This window comes from Sturnus vulgaris, chromosome Z, assembly GCF_052056855.1.
Source record: "Sturnus vulgaris isolate bStuVul1 chromosome Z, bStuVul1.hap1, whole genome shotgun sequence".
NCBI classification, from domain to species: Eukaryota; Metazoa; Chordata; class Aves; order Passeriformes; family Sturnidae; genus Sturnus; species Sturnus vulgaris.
Window position 1 is genome coordinate 71,027,668 of NC_142283.1, and position 25,744 is coordinate 71,053,411.

The following is a 25,744-nucleotide window of genomic DNA, read 5'->3' on the forward strand; positions in this document are numbered from 1 at the left end:
CTACAAACTCCCCAAGAATGTGTTAATGCAATAGAAGCAGGATGTTTTGGTGGGGAGCTGCTTGTGGAATTACAAAACATCATTATCAATAGTTAGTGTCTCATGTTTAAGTGGAAAGGTACAGAGGTTTTCAGGATTTCATGCAACACCTAATGAGATAAGGATTAATTGTATACCTGTTGTGCTGTCACTCAGTCTTTCTTTATTATCCCTGTGCAAGGAGCTGAATTCTTCCTGCTAAGACATCAAAAGAAAACATTTTCATGGAAAGCAGATGTAAAGCTGGACAGTTCATCAAAAAGAACTACAAACAGCATAGATTCTGCTGGATAAAGACTGTCCAAGTGGATGTCTTTGATTTCTGAGGTCTTGTTTAATTGTATCACGTATCCAGTATTTCTAAGTGTGTTAAAGACATTCAAGTTCCATTGCCCAATTCCCATTAAATACTAATGACATACAGGCAACTATCTTGTAAATAGCTTGGAAGACTGCAAACCCTGTGATAAGTAATAGCAATATACAGACATGTATTTATAAAAGTCTTCAGCAACACAAGGTAAAGATCAGATAGAACATACTCAACCCTTTCACTGACACCTTTTGGTAAAATGGTCTCTTTTTGCACTGCTCAATTCCATGCACTTTGCTGGTATTAGAAATTGAAATCTTGGAACATTGATACTTTCATAACTGTACTCCTAAACACTAACTCACCTATGACTGTGTATATGTACATATTTGTTACACATTTAAGTAATCTTTACACTTGTTTTATTAATTGCACTGAAATAGATTTGGATTCATTTTTGTTCCTAGAATTCAGCTAATTAAGTCACAGGAGACTCTGCAGTCATCAAAACAGAACATCAAGCAAAACATCTCTTGTACTTTCCTTCCCCAAGCTCATAAGAATGGAACAGTGATACCTTGCACACTTGATCAGCAAAGAAAGCCTGCCCTTTTCCAGTCATGGCAGTTGAAGTCGATGAGTATGGAGAGGACAAATCATTAACCTGTAAAAAATTTTATATATATAGCTATGTATACATATGTTCATACACAGCTACCTCTCTAATATGTACCCATATATATATATATATCTGTATATGTGTGTATATCTATATATTTATAATCTGTATACACACACACACATATATATATATAATGCATACACATGCATTAAAGAGTACTTTCATCTGCACTAACATAAGTCACAATTCTAGATAACTTTCAGAGAACAGACCTAGTTATTTAGCTTAGTGCCCTTCTGAATCAGTATTACATAAGGAGTGTAGCTATTACACAGGTTACATTCTGGTTTAAGATTAAACCTATTATATAGACTTACAGAGCAACAAAATGCAGTTAAGTATTTTATTTTGATATGCATATATGCTCATAATAATATGTATCGATATGTATAACCAAAATATAAAGAATTTACTATTTACTTATCGAAATCAGCAAAAAGGAAAACTTCAACTTTAGTTGGAAGAAGCAATTGTACAGTAAAATTTGTACAGTAATATCTTAGACCATGCTGTATTTTAAGCAATTTTGTTTAGTTAATCTAATAATGTTCATAATTCTAATAATGTTCAAAATGCTTTATATCCCCTAAAAGCATCTCAAAATTGGTCTTTGCTTTACCTGAATAGGACTGATAGGAGGAGGTGGGGCTTTGCGTTTTTTTGGAGTTCCACTTCTTTCTGAACTTAATTTAGAGCCTTGATCATGCTGAAAGTTTCACCAGCCAGAAAAGGTAGGTTTGTTAGTTTGGTTAGTAAAGTCTGAGCAAGTTGTTTTATATATATATAAAAAAAATTAATCCCACATTAATATCAACTTTAGCAGCTCATGCAGTGCCTTCTCCCCCCTATGTAAAGACAACATCTCTACTAACACAAAGATATTAAACATGCCTGACAATAAGAATCTGCTCCCTTGTAAACCATGCTTCAGTGAAAACAAACAAGATTTAGTGAAAAAGCAGAAGCTGACAATAGGTTTAGCACCAGTGACCTTGAAACACTTCCATTCACACACAGCCCAGTCATGCCATTCTTAATAGCTACCATCTTTCCTCTCCACCACCTTCTGCCTGAGCCATCCAAAAAACCCATCTCTGCACTCAGAGAAGAATGAACCAATGCATTGCACCCTTGTCTACTTCCCAGCCACCAGCAGGTCTACAGGGTCTACTTGAACTCCAAGATATGACACTAAATTAAAAATGTAACAAACTAATTTAATCACCTAAATCTGTCATTTCTCACAGGGAGGGGTCTCCAGCAACCAGGGACAACTGCAATTTTATGTTTTAGAGAGGATTTTTCTAGATCCTCTTTTCTGCCGTTTAAAGAGATAGAGTGTCCAAAAGCCAAGCTCCTGCACTAAACATGAGGAAAGCAGGACTCATCCCAGCACACATGCACATACACACCCGCCCTCCTTTCCTCCCGTCACCAAGGGTGCTGGCTGCTGTTACACAGAGAAGCTAAGTCTAAAAGTAACGTTCCTGAAACACATTTCTTAACTAAGCAAGAGAAACCTTTTACATTACATAGTAGTCATGGCAACCCATCTCACAGTGATATTTACTAGTGCTTCTGTTACTTTTTTTTGTTATGTTACAAGTCTAGAGAGTCAGAGTATTTTCAAAAACAAAAGGACAAATACCTGCTTCGCTTTTGTTGGAGACTTTGCTTCTGTGGAGCAGAAAATAAGTGGAATACAGAAAAGTTACTAAAGGGAAAATAATTTGCTATTCTTAACCCACCTCTCTGCTCTACTTCCCATACCACAGATAAATGGTCTGTTTTTTTAATTCCTGTCTGAAACTTGAGAAATACAATTTGCAAATTCCATTTCAATCACATCCTTTCTCTGCTACTGTTTGGTTTCATTTTGAGAAAACATCTGAAGAAACATGACAATTCTTGTTCTATTACAGTCTCGCTCCCTTCTTATGCATTAAGCTTCCTACTTCAGAAATCCATTGTAGTTTGACCATAAAATGCTCTGCCTGCTTTAGTTCCTTCTCCAAGGAGAAGGAACTAAGTATATATATAAATATATATAAAAGATATATATATATCTATCTATATATACAAGAGGAACCCATTCCAAATTGTATGCAAAATTTCACAATGGTGCTACATCAACTTGTCTTTCTCCAAAACACCTCTTTTTGGCTTGCTCAGGGCTTCATCCCATGCTCAATATTACCATCTATGGCATAGAGTTTTTTGGAAGTCTCAGCCAGATAATATTGAAAATGGCTTTTGCAACACTTCAGGCTACACTTTGAAGTAGATTTGTTCAGTGCTGAACATACATGTAGCCTGTTCAAGAAGTGACAAAGTGCAGGTCAGCCTCTCTCACATACCCACATCCTGTGATATCTTTGATGACAAGAGATTCTGGATCCCTGTATTCTCAGAGAGCTTGGCGTAATGCAGGGCATTCTGTCCAAAGACATCTACCAAACTGACATCTGCACCTCTCCTCAGGAAAGCTTCCACCATGTTAAGGCTGCTAGCTTCACAAGCCATCATCAAAGCAGTTCTGAATAAAAGAAAACAAAACAAAACACAAACAGCAAGTGTCAAGGGCATTCTCTTTAGTAGCTCATTTTTTCACGGGGGGAAAAAAACCGTGTGACTTCTATTGTGCAATAAAGTCCAAGATTCCATCAACATATTTATTGGTACATAAATGTAACTGCTGTTTTTCCTTACAAACAAACCCTTGCCAGCTCTTCCTCATACACTCCAGCTGCAAATACAGGTCTGGAAACATTTCTAAAAATGGCTTCCTGAGGCTGAGAGGAGAGTCATAGATCGAAATGGCTGAAGGATAAAGTCAGACTAACAAACCTCACTGCTACACTCTGATTACAGTGGTGGTACAACATGAAAACCTTTATTTCATTCCTGCTCTCCTTCACACGTTGTGCTCAAGATAAAACAGACAAACAGATTTCAATCAAAAAGACAAAAAATCTAGATCTTCAATGAGTCCAAAGGATGAGTTTAACCTCAAACCCTGTGCTACTGTGAGCCTAAAAAAAAAAGAAAAAAGGAAATTCATGAGAGCACAAACAATTCTCTTTGCAACACATGGCAACTGCACAGAGACAGCTCTTAAAGTAAGCATAGCACACAGAAGGAGTCTTCTCCTAACAGGTTGTATCTGCTTTTCTCAATTATTTGAAAGGGCCATAAGAGATGTACAGAATAATTGCAAACACACAGAAAACATCACCTTTCAAGCATGCTCTAATACTGCCTTCCAGCTCAGGCTGGAAGTTCTCCTTTCTCAGCATGAAAACATGCCTAATAGGTTGGCCAAGTTTACTGCCAAACACATTCCTCAGCGCAGATATGATGCTGAAAGGTTACTACAGTGATAATATTTGCTAACTATTAAGACAACAGTTTCACTAATGAATTAAACATACTCCCTGTAATGGGTGAGTCACTTGGAAAAGTGACGCTGTTGCAGTGCTGTGCTAAAAGTAGTGGTGAGTGATAACTCGGATAACACCTCCAGAGTCACAGGCATGGCTTTAGATTACCAAAATAATTCACTTAGTCTGGACGTGATAGGAATCTGGAGATGCCATTTTTGAAGGTTATCCTTCTTTTCTCCCAATGAGGTTTCTCCTATTTCAGTAAAATCTTAAGTACTTCTGTGAACATGAGATGCAGCAGTGGTCACTTCCCTCACCACAATTAAAGTAAGAAGTAAACCAGCGTATTCCACGTTACAATGTTTTGTTACACAAAGTACTATCTTAAAAAAAATACAAAAATGGGAGTCCTATCTATGACAGAAACTCCTTCATCCAATTAAAGCAGAAAGTCCTAACACTGTCTGCTGATTAAACACTAGGAGAGTGAGGGGAAGGCAGAGGCCCCAGGGTGTGCAGCACCTCAGGTTCAAAGCACCAATGAGACCAGGAAAACCGACAGCAAACAAAGGGGTTTTCTTCAGACAACTGGGAACAAAAAGCTCTCTAATGAACTTTGGACTGATAAAAAACAAGTTAGGGTCCACTGTTATATTCACAGGTGCCACCACAAAACAGAACCAGCATTGTATCACACAGAATAATCAAAACTGCTATGACGTGTAAGTGCCAAGTCTTCTCAGTATCTCACTTTTACCTCCACAGTTTAACAAGCTGTTTATAAAACAGTCCTTAAGTTTCTAAGAGTCTTGATCTTTGTCAGTATCATCAGAACAAGGATACTGCTTTTTAAAAAGTTTTCTGATGCATGCACTATCTCTTAATGCAGAAAAATCTCTAATAGGCCCCTTCTAAAACAAGACCATCTCCACCACAGAGATTTACTGTATTTTTTTTCTTGCTTCTGTGGCTGCATTATGGCAAAAAAAGCAATCCTCCACAGATTTTGCTCACAAGTAGCAGTTTTAAGGATTTAAGTTGGAGGTATTAACTCATTTCAAGAAGAGAGCAGCATTTCAAACTGGGACACTTAGAAAGTGATGTGTGGGTAAGTGCTATCAATCATATTCACACAGGAATCATCTAAAAATGGGCTATACTGCTCTGATAGCCCAAGGGAAATATTACAGGCAGATTAGTTTTATAGTCAAATAGTTTCTGCTTCATCTTTCACTTCAGTCAGAGTTCTGTAAGTGTTCTCAGCAATCAGGATATGCTGTCTAGTACAGAAAGCGTTATTTCACCTAACATCAACTATTTTGGGAAGGATTTGAGAAGAAATCGTCATTTAACAGCCAGATTTGGTGAAGAATCAACACGTTAACCTGCTATACCTTCCATTTTTATCCCTGGTGTTGATGTCTGCTCCATGATCCAGAAGGTATTTGCAGACTTCTGTATGACCATTTTGTACTGCAAGCAGCAACGGTATGTTCCCATCCTAGAAATGCATATAAAGAAACTTTGAACAATATTCCACTGACAGAAACACACTGAGATTTAAAGTCAGCTATAAATTTTACCTTTACATAGGAAAAAATGAGATGCTATTAGTACATTTTTCCTGTGCACCATAAACACAGCTGAGTGTGCTATAATTCCTTTCTTGTCTGCTGAGGATGATACAAAACACAGGGAGTAAAAATGCTTTTTGCTTTTGTACTCCCTTTGCTGTTTGCTCAATGCTAAAACACAATTATTTTGAAATTACAAAATATCTTTCTGTAGCTCCACAACAAATATGGTAATTTTAACTAAGTACTAGGCAAAAATACAACATTGCATAAAGTCATAGAATAACACAGTTGGAAGACACCTTCAGAGGTATCTGGGGGTTCTCCCACTTTTTTTTCTCAATCCAAAGCTAGGCAAATTTCAAGTTTCAGCACATTGCTCAGAGACTTGTCCAGTCATGTTTTAAGTATTTCCAAATGTAAAGACACAGCTCTAGGTACTAGTTCCAGTGTTTGATCACCTTCAGGGTGAGGTTATTTTTTTTACTAGTAGCTAACTGGAATTTCCCAGTTAGGTCCACTATCCAAATTCTGACTATTGCTTATCATTTTGTCATGCACCTCTAAGGCTGGTCTCTCCTACAGCTGGCCATGATGCAGCTAAGGACATTTTTAAGATACTCCTACTGCCTTAAGACTTAACAAACCTTTCATGCCTTTAAAATGCATCTGCTGAAATCTTAGCTCAGATATCTGTGACATATTTGTTTTGCTAAAAAGACCAGATATAGACCAAAGCCAAAACCAAACAAGTCTGAGTGTTTTTATCACTTCCTACGTGGCCAGATCCCTTTCTCTTGTCATTAGGTTTTTTATCAGGGAGTTGCATCATTCCCAAAACCAGACCTGGCTGGCTGTAGACATTTCACTGAATTTGTCTCTGAGCCTTTGGAATATGTCAGGTACATCTTTTCCCCACAGGCTTATCACACTCTGATTGGGCATTGTGAGCATTTCGAAGCCCCTGGCCACACAATGGGCCTTTTCCTAAGCCTCCTGGGGACAACGGAAACACTTTTAATTATGTTTTGAACGTGCAAGAATTGATTCTGGCTACCTGTGGCAACGCACCAAAAATCAGCAAACCCTGCCACTACGCTATCAGACTGTGAAGTGCTTTCACACCTCTTCAATGACAAGCTGCAAAAGGAACTTCCTCCAGCAGAGAAATCCCAGAAGGCATAAGCACAGCATTGTTCTGAACTACTGCACCCAAGATGGAGCGTGTAAAGGGCATGCAATGAGGGTGATCAAAGCTCTGAACTATCTGCAATATGCAACAGGAGAAGAGGTACATACCAAATCTTTGATGTTAATGGGACATTTGTGCTCACACAGGAGTTGAACTGCCTGAAGACACCCACATGCAGCTAAAAGAAAATAAAATTAAATTTAAAAAAACAAGACAATCGTGAAAGTCCATTAAACCCCAATTTCAAAATTTGTGTCCCACATTTCCACTTGCAATACTGCAGCATTATAGTAGAGTAGAAAAAACAAATTCTAGGCTGATGAGCTAGGAATATCAAGTACAACAAAATAGTACAAACTTTCATCAAAGAAGTTACCTGCATAATGTAAAGCTGTTTTCCCCGAATTGTCAGTGCTGTCGATTGGGCATTTACTCTGCACAATTCAATAAGGAAAAGGAAAAAAAGCAATTAGAGAAATACAAAGAAAATAAAACATAAGTTTTATACAGACAGAGTGCTTAACATCTTTGAAAAGGATTTGCTTCAGAGAAGAATACTGAAGGAAGGTACAGCTTCTCTCTCTACCAATCTGGTATTTCTCTTCATATCAACTTATACTGAAGCCATAGGAAATCCTCATGGTTAAGAGAACTGTCTCTAAAAAATATTATATTTTCAGAATAATTTAAGTCGGTAAATAAAAATCTAAATAAACAAATAAATAATAAAGTAATAAATAAATAAGTAAATAAAATCTCTCCTTTGCCTCAGATTTTTTTTCTTTTTAACATTAGAACAAAAGCTAAAACAACCATGTCCTAAGGAAATTTGTCCTGCATTATTTCATAGAACCACGGCATGGTTTGGATTAGAAGAAACCTTAAAGATCATCTTGTTCCAACTCCCTGCCATGGGCAGGGACACGTTCCACTAGAGCAGGTTGCTCAGAGCCTCATCCAGTGTGGTTTGGAACACTGCCAGCACAGGGCATCCACAGCTTCTCTGGGCAACCTCTGCCAGTGCCTCACCACCCTCACCCTCAGTACAGAATTTCTCCCCAAAACTAAATCTAAACCTACCCTCCTTCAGTTTGAAGCCATGGCTACCTGTCCCATCACATATCCACTTAAAAACTCCCTCCCTGGTTTTCCTGTGAGAACCCTTTAGATACTGAAAAGCAGCTCTATGTTCTCCCGGGAGCCTTCTCTTCTCCAGGCTGAACACCACAGTCTCAGCCTTTCCTCACAGAGCTGCTCCATCTCGCTTGATGCCTTAAGTTTTAGCTTTCATTATCCAGATTCTGTACTGCATTAGTATATAACTCTGACCTTCATATAAACTGTTAGCAAGTTCTCTTCACAGTTTAGTTAGACAAAACAATCCTTTTCCAGGCTGAGAACCAAGGATACCATTGCAGCTTCAGGCCCAAAAAAGTATAAACACTGAATTGAGGAGAGCAATCTGGGAGGATGGGACTTCATAACCTGCTGTAATTGGACAATTAACCCCAATATGTAAATGGACCAAAACTTATAAAAGTGTGAAAACTTGACCCATTGTCCAACTTGGGTACAGCCAAGGTCAGGCTCTTGTACTGCCCAAGGTGTATCCTTTGAAGGCCTTTTAATAAATGCTTACTTTATTCCTTTCACACTGTCTAGCCTCTGTTCTAGGTAGCCTCAGGGCATCACTTTGATCACCTTCATGGCCCTGCTCTGGGCTCACTCCAGCAGGTCCCTGTCCCTCCTGTGCAGGGACCCCAGCTCTGGATGCAGTGCTCCAGGTGGGTCTCAGCAGAGCAGAGCAGAGGGGCAGAATCCCCTCCCTGCCCTGCTGCCCACGGGGCTCTGGATGCAGCCCAGGACACGTTTGGCTCTCTGGGCTGACCCAGGTGCAGCATCAGCACTTGGCCTTGTTAAAGTCCATGAGGTTCCCATGGGCCCACAGTCGAATACCATACAGGTTCATTAGCATTTTTAAAAAATAAGCACCCACAATCCAGTTATATCTTGTTGTATTACAATTATCAGATGCTACTGATCAATCTAGTGTTCAAAGCAATAAATAGTAACAAAAAATAATTCAAATCCTTATCAAGGCTTATTTTGGTACAGAAGATTTTCGTTCTAGTTACAACAAAGAGAATATCATAGAAACTTAGGTTCATTTGGGTTGGAAATAAGCATCATGATCATAAAATCCAACTATTGACCCAGGACAGCCAAGTTCATCACTAAAACATGTCTCACACCTACACATCTCTTAAATCCCTCCAGGTGAAGAAATATTTCTAATATTTCTAATCTCCTTGGGTGCATACTTTCCTCTTTCTCATTGTGATATGGTCTACCCAAAGCCTCCTTTTCTCCAAACACCACCAGCTCCCTCAGCTGCTCCTCGCAGGACTGGTTCTCTAAACCCTTCACAAGTCTCAATGCTTTTCGTTGGACAAGAGGGGACAAGACCCTAAAATAATGCATTTCTAGAAAACAAACATATAACTTTTGACTTTTACATGCAGCACTGTCTCCAACACGCCTATGATTATCTAGGAAAACAGGATCGCGTAGACCATTACATTCTGTAACAAAAACGTCATGATTCTGCCTGTGTGAAATAATTATTCAGCCTGTTTTAGTTCAATAACAGCTAAACATTCCTTGCACACACTTTGGTCCACAGAAAGATAATCCTAAGAGGGTGAATTACTGGAGAATATTACCAACAGCTTTGCACTTAGGAACGTGTTTATAAATCTGCATATTGAAATAAAACCAGAAAAACATCAACGAAAGCAGTGTGCGGGTGCAGCAGGCAAGCAGAAGGGCAGCAGATCCTCGGTGTTGAGCACGGTCAGCTCAGAGCTCGCTGCTGCTGCCTGCGATGCCAGCAGCGACGGCCGGATGGCGACTGCATCGTGGCAAAGGGACCGGCTGAGTTATCAGCCCTCCCGCCTGCACACAGCCTGCACGGGCCGTGGAGGTGGGAGTCAGTGAAACTGGACCCTGTGCTGACAGAGACACTGACAGAGGTCAGCCACAGACAGCTGCGGAGCCCTGAGGCACTCAGGCAAAAACAATCTGGAGGTTGGGATATAGGATCCATTCTCTCTCTGCACTACCGCGCTCAAGCGCAGTTGTTAATCATTATTTCGTCTGTATTCTCAGTCTGTATTCATTATTTATCTGAGACTTGCTGATAACTCCAAACGTAGAAAAACCTGTTCTGTTTCTCTGATCACCACCATGAAAACTTACCTGTATTTCTGAAATGGAACTGAGATGGACAACGCAACTCTTCTGCTTCTTCCCTTTTGTTTTTCTTACATTGTCTCCCCATTTTTTCAACAACCTTTCTAGCCCCTCAATGTCCTTTACCTCATTTCATTGAAGATTCGATTATTTCTGTATTATTTTTGGATCTAAACTACTTTGTTTTTGTCCCCTTTGACTTTAAACTTGAAAACATTTCAATGGTGAAACACAGAATCCCCAGAAAGCATTCCAGTGGAACATTATCAGAATCTCCATAGAAGTGAAAAACCTTTTCCCCTGTAACTCTTAATCTACCTAATTCCAAGTCATCCAACCACACAGACAAAACACAGGAAGTTAAAACTGAAGCTACAACCTACTTGAAACCAAACCAAGCTATGTCAGAGCAGCTGGACATGGTAAACTATATTTGCAGGCCACTGAGGGAAGACACACTATTTTCTATCATCCAGTGCCTGTTCTACCCACAGTGCCTGAAAGGTCCTTAAACTCTTCATGTTTAAACTCTTGATATGCCTGTCTTGATGCCAAGGAGATAGAACAATACAGAAGTGTGGTGCCGATTATAAGCACAAAATGAGTTCACATCTAATGGAACTAAATGAAAATTTCAAAAATCAAAATTAATTTGATTTTTCTTTTACCTGAAGTAACCTTTTGATGCAATCAGGGTGGCTGTTCTTTGCTGCAAGATGTAAAGCACTGTGCCCTAAATGAATAAAAGCAAAGCAAATTAATTATTCAATCATGCCAAAGCACAGGAAAAAATCTTCCATGACAAAGGCAAAATCTTGAATTATCTGTCTTGTTCCTATCGTGACACATAAAAAATAAGGGTAGAGAAAATAAATTAAAAACCTACATCAAGCAGAATGTCTTTACTACTGGTTGTTCAGACAAGTAACAGAACAATCTTAAAGTCTTAATTCATATAAAGGAGTGACACAAACATTGTGTCGGACTACACCTTGGCAGAAGTAAGTCTAAGATTATACATTATGTCTTGTTTCTTAGAAAACAATTTTCCAATATTATACAGCTTCCCTTCCGCACAGATGTCTGTTAGTGTCTTCATGATTTTTGGTATTTGGCAATGAAAACGTAACCAGCATCAAGAGCAAAATCTGCCAAATTCACCACCTACAACTATATTAAACTTATGTCACCCATTAAGTGCACATAGAAGACTCAAATACAGGACTGCTTTAGTTTGCACCTCCCAGATTCCCTATTTCGTATCAAACACACATCTACATTGGTTTGCATTTCAATTGATTTATTTAGCATCTCTTGTGCTAAATTCGTATTTAGCTATGCAGTGCCATGATTTACTGACTCTGGATTTATAATGAAATACTGAAGTCTCTCCTCCAGCTTTATCTTACAGAGCATCTGAAAAATTGAAGATGACAAGACAGCAAAAGAAGAAATTATCCATGCAACTAAGAAAAGAAGGACCCAGGATTTAGTACTCAATACTCAAGACTAGACAAGGACACTTGTGACAGGAAATTCTTGTTACAAGCGATGTGACTTTTACATAGTAGGATTTCACTAAAGAGCACTGGGCTGACACTCTCAGGTGGAAGTAGGCAGGTAACCTCTTACTACCCAAGCAACCAATAAATCATCAGGCAAGGTGAAGCATGAATTTGGAATTATAGTCTGCATCAGGTACATATATTCCCTTATCATTATGTTAAATTAGAATGCTTCTTCCAGTATCAGAGACACTTTTTTATAGAGGCAAATCATTCCCACGTATGACAGAGATTCCCTCAGGCTGCAGTAAGTGGCAAAACACAAGCCATGAGCCCAGCAATTACAGATCATTACTGGAGAGACAGAATGCTGACAGGTCATCCAGGTGGCTCAGCTAGCCAGAGAAAATGCTGGGCACATATTTCTCAGATGTGTCAGCTGAAATCTATTTAGAAGAGTTTGCCAGTTTCAAATTCAGCTCCTAGTGGAGCAGTAATTTAGCACAGGACTTTTGAGAACTGAAACATCATACTTAATAGCTCTCAGCTCTGTTTTGGCCTGTATCAGCTGTTTTCACTGTGTCATAATCCTGAGGAAATGTCTTCTTGCAACTCCTGTAAAGTTAATGGGATTAATAGCTTGGATAAACATGAAAGCAAAACCGAAGATCTTGATGCAACCTGTAATAATAAGAAGAGGTGGGGGAGGAGAAGTATTTTCTTTTTTCTTTTTTTTAATACTTAAAAATAACAATTTTAAAAATCGAGCAACTATTTTACATATGGAACCCACTACTAATGCTGAAATTTATGTTAGTTTTTAAGTTTTTAATTAAAAAATAAAAGTTTTTAAGGACTTTAGATTCTGACTTCTCTGTGCAGGAAAGCAAACCTGCAAGTGTTACAACTGCTTTTCCTACAGTGTGGGGAAAACAAAAGTTGTCAAATCTGTATTTTCACTCTGCACATCAATAACTACATAAGCAAATTGAGTGTATCATGCTACTTGCATAGGTTCAGAGAGGCATACCTGCACCATCTTGGGCTGTCACATCTGCACCATGTGTCACCATGATCCTCAGGCATTCTGCATGCCCTTTCGTGGCTGCCAGGTGAAAACTGGAAGAGAAGATTTACATGTCTTTTATTATTATTAAGATATTTTTTCTCTTTCATTCATTTGCATACTGGCAAGTTCTCTCCTCCCTGTCCTCAGATCTTTTGGCATCCTTTCAGGTAATTGCCTCCCAGGAAGGTAACAGCTCTGGAAGTAAGATGGCACATCAAAAAGACATAGTACTCATACTTTCATACTGCAGCTCAAATAATGTGTTCATTTTGAGACCCTCATTAGAAGAAAGATATTGATGTCCTGGAATACGTCCAGAGAAGGGTAATTTAGAGAACAAGTTCTATGAGGAGCAGCTGAGGGAGCTGGGGATGTTTAGCCTGGAGAAAAGGAGGCTCAGGAGGGATCTTATGACTGTCTATGATTCCCTCATAGGAAGGTGTAGCCAGGTGGGGGTCAGTCGGGGTCAGTCTCTTCTCCCAGGTAACTCGAGATAGGATGAGAGGAAATGGCCTCCAGCTGCACAAGGGGAGGTTTAGATTGGACATGAGGAAAAAAAATTATTTATCAAAAGGGGTGCCAAGCACTGGAAAAAGCTGCCCAGGGATCTGGTGGTGTTACCATCCCTGGAAGGCTCTTGGACATATTTAAGATACAGGTAGATGTGCAACTGCTGGATGTGGGTTGTTTTGTTAATGGTTGGACTCAATGATCTGAGAGGTCTTTTCCAACCTGAACAATCCCATGACTCTACGATTTTACATGATGTCCCATCAACTCATATCACATACATTATGTACATCTAGTCCCACACGATTTCTAAACTTACGTCCCTAGTGATGTAATGTATCCCCAAAGAATGCCTGGGCTTGGGAAATTAATACAGAAAATAGTCACAATAACTGACTTTGTTCTAGACATTTTAGTCAGAGTAGTCAAATTTACTTAGATTTAGTGAGATTTAGTTAGGTTTTCCCCTTTCAGTGGACAAAATTTAGTTCCTCTAAAACATGATTCTGCATTTCCTTAATTCAACTACATCAAGTTGTACTTCTGCACTGTCTTTTATAAAGCTCATCTTTCCTCTGTGTACTGGTGGGGGAAAATACTTTACTGTGAGTACCTGAGAAATCAAAGCTACTGGATATTTGTGAGACTGTCAGAGATGTATTTTTTACACTTGTGGTTTTGCTGTTCACCCCAAGCACTTGCTTGTTTAAACAGTGTGAAACTGCAGGCGTTACCAACCATACCACAGCACTTCCAAGCATCAATTACCTAAGATGTAATTACAGAACAAACCAAAGAAATTATTCTCAATTCAAGCCTTTTTACAGTTGAAATTTTATGTTTGACGTCCTCAGGCTGGGTACATCAAGATTCACAGAAGCAGTGCTACAGAGATGCTGCTGACTGCATTTCGCTCTAAAGCAAAAATGAAGGAAAAGCTTCTGAAAACAGAAAAGTTTATATCCTCCTGATGCATAGTATGCCAATATCGTCAAGTCTTAGGATAAGGGCAGACATCAGACTACCATGTGAGTCCTACCAACATCCCTAAAAGGGATTTTCCCCTGGAATGTAAAAGAAACATCATAAATCATGGAGCCACGTCAACTACTGTACTTAGGAGTTTATATTTTGAACAACTGCTTCCTTTACGTGTTAAAGCTAACACTGAAAGTTCAGCCTGCTAACCAGGGAAACTTGGAACAACAGGCAGGAATGAAATGAGTATTTCAGACACAGAGTCTGTGAACTGCAACACCATGTTTCTCTAAGCCATAGACTTCTCTGCAGCCTTCTTGAAAACTCAGCAGAGAAAGAGACCTACAGACAACAGCTGGCAAAGAGAGGAGAACTAATCAAACCAGGAGGGGTCCGGGAACAGAGCTGTCTATCAAGTACAGCAACCACCTCACTCCCTAGAAGGCATCCTTCTTTCTACACTGGCTCCTACTGATTGCAAATGGCAGATAGGCTGCACTTAAGCCTTCAATACTTATCTGCAAATATAAAAGTATTCTGTATGTTCATCCTGTGAATTCTACTGCCATAAACAAACTGAAGAGTTAACACTTCCAAGAGCACAAGCAGCACTGCTGCTGTCTGTTCTCCAGTCATTCGAAATCAAAACTTCATGTACTTGGTGACCAATGCAAAGTTGTGTAAACATTCTTTGGAAGAAGTGGTTTCTCAAGCTCTGGGAAAATGACTGGGGGAGGGACACAAGAGGACTCTGACAAATTCCAACACCTCTAATTTAGCCAGCACAACATACCAGCAAAATACCAAAACATGTTCAGATACACTGGTGTAAACACAAAATACAGTCAAATTCACTTATGTATTAGGAAGATTATGAAACACACACTTGGCTAACTTACATTTGACAATATTCATAGTAATAATAAATACCTGAATAATAATAACTTGACTAAATCTGGGGCACTGAAGGTTTTATGGACAGACTTTGTAGGACAGTGCCAAATGCAACATGAACATGCAAGTGCTAAAGAAGTTTTATTTAGGTAAAATCTGACTGCAAAAAAGTATAGAGAAAATTAAAAAGAAATCTTTTTAGGCTATGCGCCTATGAACACATGAATCCCACCAACAAAAACAATTCCCATGGCAGTTCTCAACAAGTCATCACACATGCAGATGTTTTATTGCACAAAGAATGGCTTGCTGTGCGTCTCCTTTCTGCATCCTTTGTCTGGTACCATCTCTCACATAAACCTGTCGTGAGGTATTTTTTCTTAAGACTCTCAAAAAAATTAGAGGGGAATGGGGGATACAGTTACTTAAATGTTGGTTTAGTAAACTGAAGTCCTGCTCTATAGAGAGAACAAGTCCAGAATGGGATCAACCTATTACAGTCATATTTGAGCTAAACTATTCACAGTGTTGGACAAACTCCCCCCCTTAAGAAGCAATTCTGATTTTAAAGTTAGTAGCCCCTACTTTGGTTTTGGGGTTTTTTGTATGTGTTTTGGGTCAGCTATTTTGGTTTTTTTGGGGTGTTTTTTGTTAAAAAATCCCAAACAAACAAAACAACTGACCCAAAACAAACAAAGAAAAACCCCAAACACTTGTGTAGCAGATACTGAGGAATCCTATGTAGCAAGGCAGGCTCTTGAAACAAAGAAAATGGTAGCCATTCATTTCAGTACAGAAAAATTCTTTACAGTGACATAATTTCCTAAAATATTCGAGACAAAAACTGCAGGTTTCCAAACACTGGAGTTCTCACCATCTGGATGCCTGAAGGAGTGGTGCATTTTACTTGCATCTTCTATGAATAAACTTTCCTTGATATGAAAGCAAACAACTTTTCCTCCCATTTCCTGGTTGTGCAATGACTTAGGTAAACAAAAACAAACATGTAAGACTTGATTTGGACCAAGGGCCACACTGAGGGCTGGATTCTCATTCAGCTGAAAATCCCATTACAACATAGTTCATTTTCCCTTCACAACAGATAGGCCTGTTAGTGCCACTTAGAGCCACATCTTGAGAGCCCAGCCTGAACTGATTTGAGATAGATTTCTTTTACTGCTGTAAAACATTTCTATTCTTCCTGAGGAGCAGGATGGTCTTTTTTATTGTATCCAGACGTTTCAGTGAACACAGGAGCAGCTACCATTCCCAGTGGTTCAAGATCCACCTCTGAAAGACCACTAGGTTGACACTGCTTTTTCCTATGGGAATGTATAGGTTTCATAATTACTCAGGACTTAACAAGAAAAGGTGAAAATTATGTTTGTTGTGAGGAATGCTAAGCCCAATTAGAGTAAACAGATGTTTAGAGTAAGAATGAACTTATTTCATGAGGTTCAGGTTCAACTGGAGAACAGCTACAAGGCTATCACCTCACAATCTTGTCAGGACCTCAAATTTCTTGACCTGAAATGGTACTCAAATAAAAACCCCACACTGATAGAGGATTTCTATGATGCTTGCTGCCTGAACAGAGGGTACAGGTGTATATGACATCCCTGAACTACTCTGAGGCAGCAGACTTTTTACAGATATAAGATATCAATGGGTGAAGCACTTATATCTGTCCTAAACAAGCCCATGCCTTATCCAGGGCAAATGACCTTTTCCACATTTTGGTCACAATATTAAACTAGCAAAGGAATGAAGACTTATTTAACCAGCATCTGACAGACAAAGCACAAGAGTTCAGACAGAGCCAGTCTTTCCCAAAAGATCAAGAATGAGTGTTTTCAGATTTAAATGTCTAACTCAAAAGAAAAAGGATTGTAATTTTACTACTCAGCTCACATAAAACTTTTCTTTACAAATCATTACTCCATAAGTAGAAGAACAGAAATAATCCACATTTAGGGGTTAGACTTGTAAAACTGTAGCTGATGGCAGTTGCTGAGGTGGTATTAGCAGTAAGACATGGCTCTGCTATATTCAGGTTCTCCGCTTAACCATTTGTAGAGCTACTTCCTGCAAATCCTCTTACAGAATATTTTGACAGCTGGTTTAAAACAACTGGGTGGTCCATATATCTAGGGGAAGTGCCACAAAACTAAAGAGGAACATGATAAAATCAGAAAAAATAAATATCAAGTCTTAATTTACGACACTAACCATCTAACAAGGAAATTTTCATTTGTGAAAAGAAAAATAGGGGGAAAAAAGCAGAAGAATTACACCCAATCAGAGGGTTCAATCTCTGTTTGGAAAGGTCATGCTCCAGAATTTTTTCTGGGCAGAATTAGCATTCTCTGTAACACAGATTTTTCTCCATGGCCTGAAAGTAGTTCAACACACTACTTATCAAAATCCAAAGCCAATAAAGAATATGGTTGAATTATGGATGCTAAGTGAATATTGCATTTGCTATTTCCTATTATGACAAACATGGAACCCAGTCAAACTTATACGCAAGCGTATAATACTATTGTTCTCTGTAACTTTAATCCGAGTGCTCTGAAAATATTTTAAGTGCAAGAATGTTTGAAAAACACTATGAACTCATATACACTCATTGTCAAGGTTTATTTTGAGTAAAAACATCCCTCCCCAAGGCAGATAATTCTTCTTTAATTTCTAATAGATGTCAACCCTTTGTTGACTTTTTAAAAGTCTAACTTGCTTTCCAACAATTTGATGATTTACAGTTTCCCCACCAACCAATACTTTCACAAAAACAAACAAGAATGATAAAGATACAGAGCTGCCTAGAGACCTTGTATTGCTGATTAAATAAAAGAAAAAATATAGAAATGGAAGACATTTAAGTTTTGCTACTACCAGATCAGACAGGCAAGCAATTCACCAGCTATCTCAGCCACAAAGTGACTTACTGATAACCTGACTGACTTTCTGAACTAACTGGAGCTTTTATATATTTTAGAATCAGCACCTAGCTTACAGACCTATCCCTCAAGGCCTCAACTCCTATTTCAATAACAACAGCTAAAATAAACACAGTAGATGGTATCCAGATTTTGATTGCTTTCCACCACAGACTGAGTGGCAGAAGCACCAAAGTTCCCAAGACCTGACCTGAAGCAGAAAGGGCCATGAGTTACCACTAGAGTAGCACTCTGTGCATGAAGAGAATACCTGGCATCACACAGGAGGAAGTTCAGTGTGGTCTCCTCTCATATGTAGCACCATGACCAGTCACTGTAGAATATGGTTTACTGATCTGTGAAGGGCTTGAGATATTATCAGCATTAAAACAATCTTGAAAGTAAGCCCTTTTTGACACACCTCGAACCTAATAATAGGTTCCACCCTCAGAATAAATGATTGGGAAAGCCCCAGAACAGTCCTGAAGTTGGAGGTGTCTTCTGCCTTCCTCTGCAAGCCCTCTCTGGGCTCTGATTCCTCCTTGCACCAGCACAGGCAGGTAGGTAACTGTGTGGCTGGTGAGCTGGCACAGGAAACAAAGCCAGTTGAAAACCAAAGCTGTCTTCCACTGTTTCATCACACAGCATAGATGCCATCTGTCCGTGAAAATAAGGAGCAGTATGTAGAATTTCACCTTAAACCTAATATTAAACTATGAATGTTTTGCTATGAAAATCAAAAGGATCTGTATCTTTTCCTGACTGCATTATCAAAATACTGTCATTCATTTGAGACAATATATGTTGTAGGGACAACCAGCCATTTAGTTATGGAGCAGCTGTACCAATGTTTTGCAGATCAGATTGTCTTAAAAGAAAATCAGACATCTAAAGGTAATCACTATCAATACTTACCAGTCCTTTGGGATTTTTTTATTACTTTTTTAAACAAATAAAAATTACAGCTTCACACTGCACCCATTTTATCTACTCACAAGAGCAACTGTAAAAAATGTGGCTTTTCAATGTGGCATTCCATATCATTATCCTGTCACTTGCATACATGCAGCCAAAAGAGATCAAAAATTCTCTTAGGAGAAAGGGAAGAAATACATTTTGTTCTCAAATCAGAACTGGTACCAGTACAAGCTGGGAAAATTAAGTTTTCAGAGTTTTAAAACATTCAACCAATGAGTTGCTGCAAACAACTTCTAGAGTGCAGTGCAAGATTTTAAGTAGTTGACAGAGGCAGGTATGAATTTACCAGGAGCTACGTGAGATTATTTTCCCCTCTCTCCCCTTTAGCACCAGCCACAGTAAAGTGAAGTGCAGCACCCAGCCTGTGTCCTTCTATTTTAACATGAGGTGCCATCTGCCCTGCCCCAATATACACAGAACCCTCTGATAAAACGCCTGCAGGCCCCTTCTGAGTTAGCATGTATTCTGGGACACCTTTCAAAAAACGAAAAAAAAAACCAAACCCAAACAAAAAAAACCACTACAGAAATCAAAACAAATGCAGTTTTCATATAAAGTTTCCAGCTTTGCATTATAGGAGGAAAAGTCTTGCTTCAATCACACACACCTCGAACTACAGGACATTAATAAAAGGCAAGCCTCTTTAATGGCTGTTTTCTTACAGAAAAGAAGCAGTTGCATCATGCAACACAGGAGCTGGAAAGCTACAGATTTTAGCCTTCAAACTTAGCAAAATATTCACCCAGCTGCTCTTCAGAGAGATTTCTGGGATCCTCAGCAGCTTTATACTTTTCATTCTCAGGTTGTGTTCCAGCAGTTCCATTTTTCCCATACAATTTTCTTTGGCAAACTCTATTACCACATTAACACAGACTCCCATTTTAAGTCTGAAATGTATGGACTTTCCTTCCATGTACCATTAGTTGTAAATACAGGTGCTCACAATTTAGATTTGTCACATAAAGTTTCTTGCACAGTGTCTATTTTAAAATTCCTCAGTAACTAATGTCAGCGAAATGCAACAGAGATGCTGCAAGCAGACGCTTCAGGGCATTTCTAGGTGTTGACAGAAAGTCTGAAATTTAGACATACTTTTTTTATTTTTGGAGTTGGAGGGTAGAAAAATTAACAAAGTGCTACATATGACAAAGTCTCAATGCACTTAAAGAGCCCAGAAATCTGTGCAGTGTGGCCTGAGTACTGAGGGATAAGGAAGGCAGACAAGGAGGGAAGATTACTTCTGATAGTTTCTTTAAGACCATATCCCATGTATAAAGTACAAACAGGTGCTCAGTTACCTTCTCAATATACATGCCCTCTGGCACATAATCTTTTTAGCACAGGGTGACATCCCTGAGGATGTGCCCAGGTAAAGACGACTTTCATTCCTGAAGCTGTGTGAAACCAGCTAGCCATCTTTAGCCCTTTCAAGGCCCAACAGAGTTCAAAGTATAAATTAAGCACAAAAATGAGAGCAATGACTACATCCTCCAACACAACTCACTTGCATATTGCCTGTGGGTCAGCAATTGCTAATACTCACCTTAGTATACGGAAAGCCATGAACATTAGAGCAACATAATCCCAAACCATGTTGGCATAACAAGAAGGCAGGAAAAGGCTCGAAAGAGTGAGAGCAATAGAGTAAAGGTTAATCTAAGCCAAATATTTTTGCAGCATGAAAATCCAGCAAGACTTAAGAACTGCACCTAGTGCTCCTAGAAACGAAATATAATTGAATATGGGCAGAAATATCATTATGAATCTGAGGGATATTGACAAGGGATAGCTCAGTATATGTTGTCCTTGATGTTTCTGTATCTTTTATGCTCATAATACTTCCTATCTCTTCAGATTTGAAGCAACTGTTTGGATTTACTTATTTTTTATTAAGCTGTACAAAGCGAACTTCTCTTACATCATGAGATAATCGCAAACCAAGTGCAATAATATGTAGTCATAGTAATTAATCTACTTGTAACACATTCTTCAAAGACTACTGCTTAATATGACCACTGAGTATATATATTTTAAATAAACTCTTTGTATTATTATGGCAATATACTTTTTCTTTTGTGTTTCAGAATAATTCTACTACTTAAGGTTCCATATTTTGGAAGAGGACTAGGGGCTGGAGCACAGGCACGTGCAATTTCAGAGTTTTTCTAATTTTTTCAGTTACTTTCAGCTACTTTTCAGCAGTTTCCTAACACAGAATGCACCTGTAAAGAAGGTAGCAGAAAACAGACTGAACAGTATGTCCAATAAATAAGCAGCCACCTCAGTCTATTGCCTGAGACCTCCATTTGAAGTTTAAAAAATTTTAAATAAATTCAACATTTGCACATTGCTCTGTTTTGGCCGTCTCCTCCTCTTCCTAGATTAGAGTACATTTTTAAGCCAGTAACAGCTAGTGGGTATAATTAAAATCTACACATACAGCTCATTTGGTTGCATAAGTCTTTGAAAAACATGTAAAACAACTGCAGCCCATTATGTAGATATAAATCTGAAAAACAACTGCAGCCTCAACCCTGTCCCCTCCAGCCTTGAAGAGGCTGATTCTGGCCCAACCCATGAGAGGCACGCTCCCCTCATGGCTCTCCTGCCAGCTCAGATGGGACAAGTGCAGGGAGCAGCCACAGCATTCCCCTCGGGAAGTGGGGCGCTGGGTTTTGCCTCCACATGAGCCAAACTGCAGCTGTTTCAACCCAGGCATACAAAAACTCCCAATCATCCAGTCTGTGCTCTGATCCAAGCAACTTGTTGAAAGCTGGCCAGGTCTGGCAAAACCTGGGTATTTGGCAACTCTGCAAATGGAGCTGTGTTAACAGGGAATTCCAGCGGCTGATGCTGCATTACAGGTTTGGCTCATCCTGCCTGGATCAGGAGACTCACAGGCTACCCAAACATGAGTACAGGGGCCCTTCAGAAGAGGATTTGCTTCCCTCTGAGATGACAGCCCCACTAAAAACAATGAAATACAAAAGTTGTTAAGGATAGCCATCAGCTGTGTGAAAAACAAATATAGAGCAGAAGACATAAGCTGGCTCCTACAAGAAATTGCAGACTGATTGTTTCGTCTTTGAACTTCAGATATCATCTGCAAGAAGCCCCATGTATGTAGGACGCAAAACCCATTGGGAGGCTTCTCAATGCTCAGAGAACTTTATATGGAATAGGGAGTTTGTTCTTTAAATACATGGAATTTGTTTGATTTACAACATAGGAAATCACTAAAGAGATAAAGTAAGAAGTTTAGGATCTTTGTAACTGAAATACAACTAAAGAAGTATTCTTCTCTTCAGAAGATGGCCCCTTCTCTTTTTTTTCCCTAATAACATGAAAATATAAAAATTCTAAAATGTCTTACAAAAATTTCTTTTAAAATGTGTATAGTAGAGCCTGGATGCTGTTGAGTTCAAATCCTGTCAGAAGCATAGGCAAGAACTAAAAACTGAATCATGAAATTTTCCAACTCTAGTTGGAAGGGTCAAGTGAGGGGTCAAAACCATGAAATGGTCTACACAGTCTCAGTCATGAGAGCCAGGAACAAGCCAGTATCATGAATTCCACTGCATGGATCTCATTTAAAAGTCTGCATGATTGTCAATACAGAGGTGCTTGTAGGCAGTGTGGATTTTTTCATGTATTGCCAAATTATAAAACCAAAGTACTGCTCCTCTCTTGTGGCGATAAAAGCATTCCCTCTCACCATACATTACCAATCAGTGCATACTGAATATAATAGAAAGTTAATTAGCCCAATTTAGTATCCTGGCAGTGGACACATTCATCCAACCATGGCCTAGAGTTTCATTAACATTTCTAAGCATTTGTCTAAAGTGGAAAGCAATTTTTCAGGAAACTTAATATCAACATCTTAATTAAATTATATCCCTAACAACGCTGCAGGGTAAGGGAGGGGACAAAAAATGAACAATCACTATTTGAACCTAAAACGAACTTCAGAAAAGACTGAGAGAGACAAAAGCTTTTACACCCAGATCTCCCATGGAAATAAACTTTACAAGAAATTTTGGAATAAGAACCAGATTTCAGCCATCTGTTGGCTAGAGATAAAACAAAGGCTGAGACCCTGTGGTCTTTCTTCCTTTGCCCATATTCAGAAACCTAGACATTATTGCAACCATCTGGACCATCAGAAATTAAATACTGTGATAAAAGTAAATTTTTTTTTTTTTCTCAGAGATCAAATCAATGTACAACTCTTTAGTAGTCTGACTCATGTATTTGTGTGCATCTACATGATGCACTTTTAGAGCCAGCTTCTCTACCTGGGCAGCAATGTCTTGCCACAGTTCAGCAGCCCATATGGGTTTCCCTCTGCACTTTTCTGTCGGTCCAGACACAACCACAGAGTGTTTGCCAACATCCACAAGTCAGTGTAGAGGTAGAGCACTGTCCATTTCTCTCATTCAGCGCTGTGTAAAGCCAACAGGATGGCTTTCAGCTCTGCAACCTGTGCTTTGGTGCTCATCAATTCTGAGGCAGCTCAAACCCCTTCATAAACTGCCAGACTCTCTTTCTCAGCTGGGGTATAGCTGGCCTCAAACTCTCTGTATCCCAGACTCCAGAAGCCAAGAGGTCATCCTTGAGTCTCTCCAGGTCCCTTCTGCCACAGACTCCAGGAAGGACCATTCTCCTGGGCTGCAGCGTACAGCATGTTCCTCACATCCTACCCTATTCTGACAGGCCCGAGGGCTCCTGGATGGGCAAATCCTGCTTAATTTGTTCAAAAGCTTCTTGTTGTCCAGGGCCCCATATGAGATAACTCTTCTTCCATGTCACTTGATAGAGAGGGCTGACAATCTGACCGTGCTCTGGAATATGCATTTTCCAAAGCCCACAGTGCCTGGGAAAGCCTGTGCTTCCTTCTATCTGGTTGGCAGGGACACAGCTGCTGTTTTGTTGGCCACACCCACTGGAATCTGATGACTTCTATGCTTCCTTTTTACTCCTAAAACTGGATTTCATGAGCAGGTTCCTTGACCTTACTTAGCTTCATGGCAAAACCAGCCTTCAGGAGAGCCTGGATAATCTTGTCCCCATGCAAAAAAGCTTCTCTGCTGTGTTTGCCCATATGATGATGCCATCAATGTACCATAAGTGTTCTGGAGCCTTGTCCTTTTCCAGTGCAGCCTGGATAAGTCCATGGCAGATGGTGAGACTGTGCTTCCACCCTGGCACAGTTGGTTCCACATGTACTACTAGATGCTTCTCCAGGTGCAAACTGCAGCCTGCACTCTGATGCAGTGCAATGGAAAAAAATGCATTGGCAATGTCAGTGGTGGACATTGATATCTCAGTGCCTTAGACTCCAGTTTATACTGAAGTGCCAGCATGTTGGATACAGCAGCACCCAGTAATGGCGTACCAGTGTCCAATCTCCACTGGATTTATGTCCTGGCTGCAAGGTGCTGGCTACTAAAGGGTTGTTTGTGGCTTGTTAACAGAGAGCATTTCTCATGAGTGGAGACTAGTGGCCGTCTTGGCCCACAAACTGATCAAGTTTAGAATCTCTGTTGACAGGAGAAGTGCAGCAAACCTTCAGTCTTGGACATGGCGAGAGCAGACTTCAGGCTGCTCAGGGAGTTAGTGAGTAAGCCTCCCTTAGACAATGCTTTTAAATGGACCCCATCAGTGCTGGTCACTTTCTAAGCATCACCTCCTAAGGGCACAAGAGCAGGCAATTCTTAAGTGTTGGAAGTCAAGCAGACAAGGCAGAAGGCCAGCTTGGCGAAGCATGTCTCGGAAATAAGGTGAAAAAAGAAGGTTTATGTCCATTTTGTGGTGTAAGTTAGGTGCTATGGGAAGAATATAGAGATGCTGCTGCTACTGCAGGGACAAAATTCACATGGTCAAAGCTCAAGTGAAGTTGAAGGTGCCCAGACAGGCAGGACAACAGAAGGAGTTATTTTTAAATACATTAATGGCAAAAGGCAGGGCAGAAAAAAGATCAGCCTGTCACAGGATGAGGATGGACACGTTGCAAACAGGGACATGGACAAGGCAGAGATGTGCAAGGCCTGTCTTCAACACTGACAACAGGCTAAGGAGGTCCCAGTGGCCCGAGCTGGAGGACCACAGCTGCGAGAATGATCAATGCTCAGTTGACCATAAACCTGTGTGGGATCAGCTGCTCCAGCTGGATCCCTATAAATCTATGGGGTCTGATGAGATTTCTTTGAGAATACCCAAAGATATGGCTGATATCACCAAAAGGCCCTCTCTTGAAGATTTTTGAACAGTCTTGGGAATCCAGAGAGGTCCCAGCTGACTCAAAGCTGGCCAATGTTGTCTTTCAAAAGCTTTCAAAAAGGGCCCTGGAAACTGAGCCTGTTGGTCCCGCTGCAGTGCCTGGTAAGGTTATGGAGAAGATGCTTCCGGGAGGTAACTGAAAAACACCCGGAGG

The 25,744-nt window shown here is 39.7% G+C and overlaps 1 protein-coding gene across 2 annotated transcripts in view; it reads right to left on the minus strand.

Annotated features, from left to right (window-relative positions):
• The window catches only part of RAI14 (retinoic acid induced 14), an 87,559-nt gene that overhangs the window by 7,341 nt on the left and 54,474 nt on the right, over positions 1–25,744 (minus strand). Inside the window, exons 4-13 of one of the 2 annotated variants that reach the window (XM_014875527.2) lie at positions 12,971–13,059; positions 11,104–11,168; positions 7,560–7,617; positions 7,291–7,361; positions 5,812–5,918; positions 3,392–3,570; positions 2,683–2,711; positions 1,654–1,740; positions 930–1,016; positions 177–237 (exon numbers count right to left, since the gene is read on the minus strand). In XM_014875527.2, coding sequence (XP_014731013.2) covers positions 177–237; positions 930–1,016; positions 1,654–1,740; positions 2,683–2,711; positions 3,392–3,570; positions 5,812–5,918; positions 7,291–7,361; positions 7,560–7,617; positions 11,104–11,168; positions 12,971–13,059 — 833 coding nt within the window. The remainder of the gene's footprint in view (positions 1–176; positions 238–929; positions 1,017–1,653; positions 1,741–2,682; positions 2,712–3,391; positions 3,571–5,811; positions 5,919–7,290; positions 7,362–7,559; positions 7,618–11,103; positions 11,169–12,970; positions 13,060–25,744) is intronic. The other variant, XM_014875530.2, reaches the window with a different exon arrangement.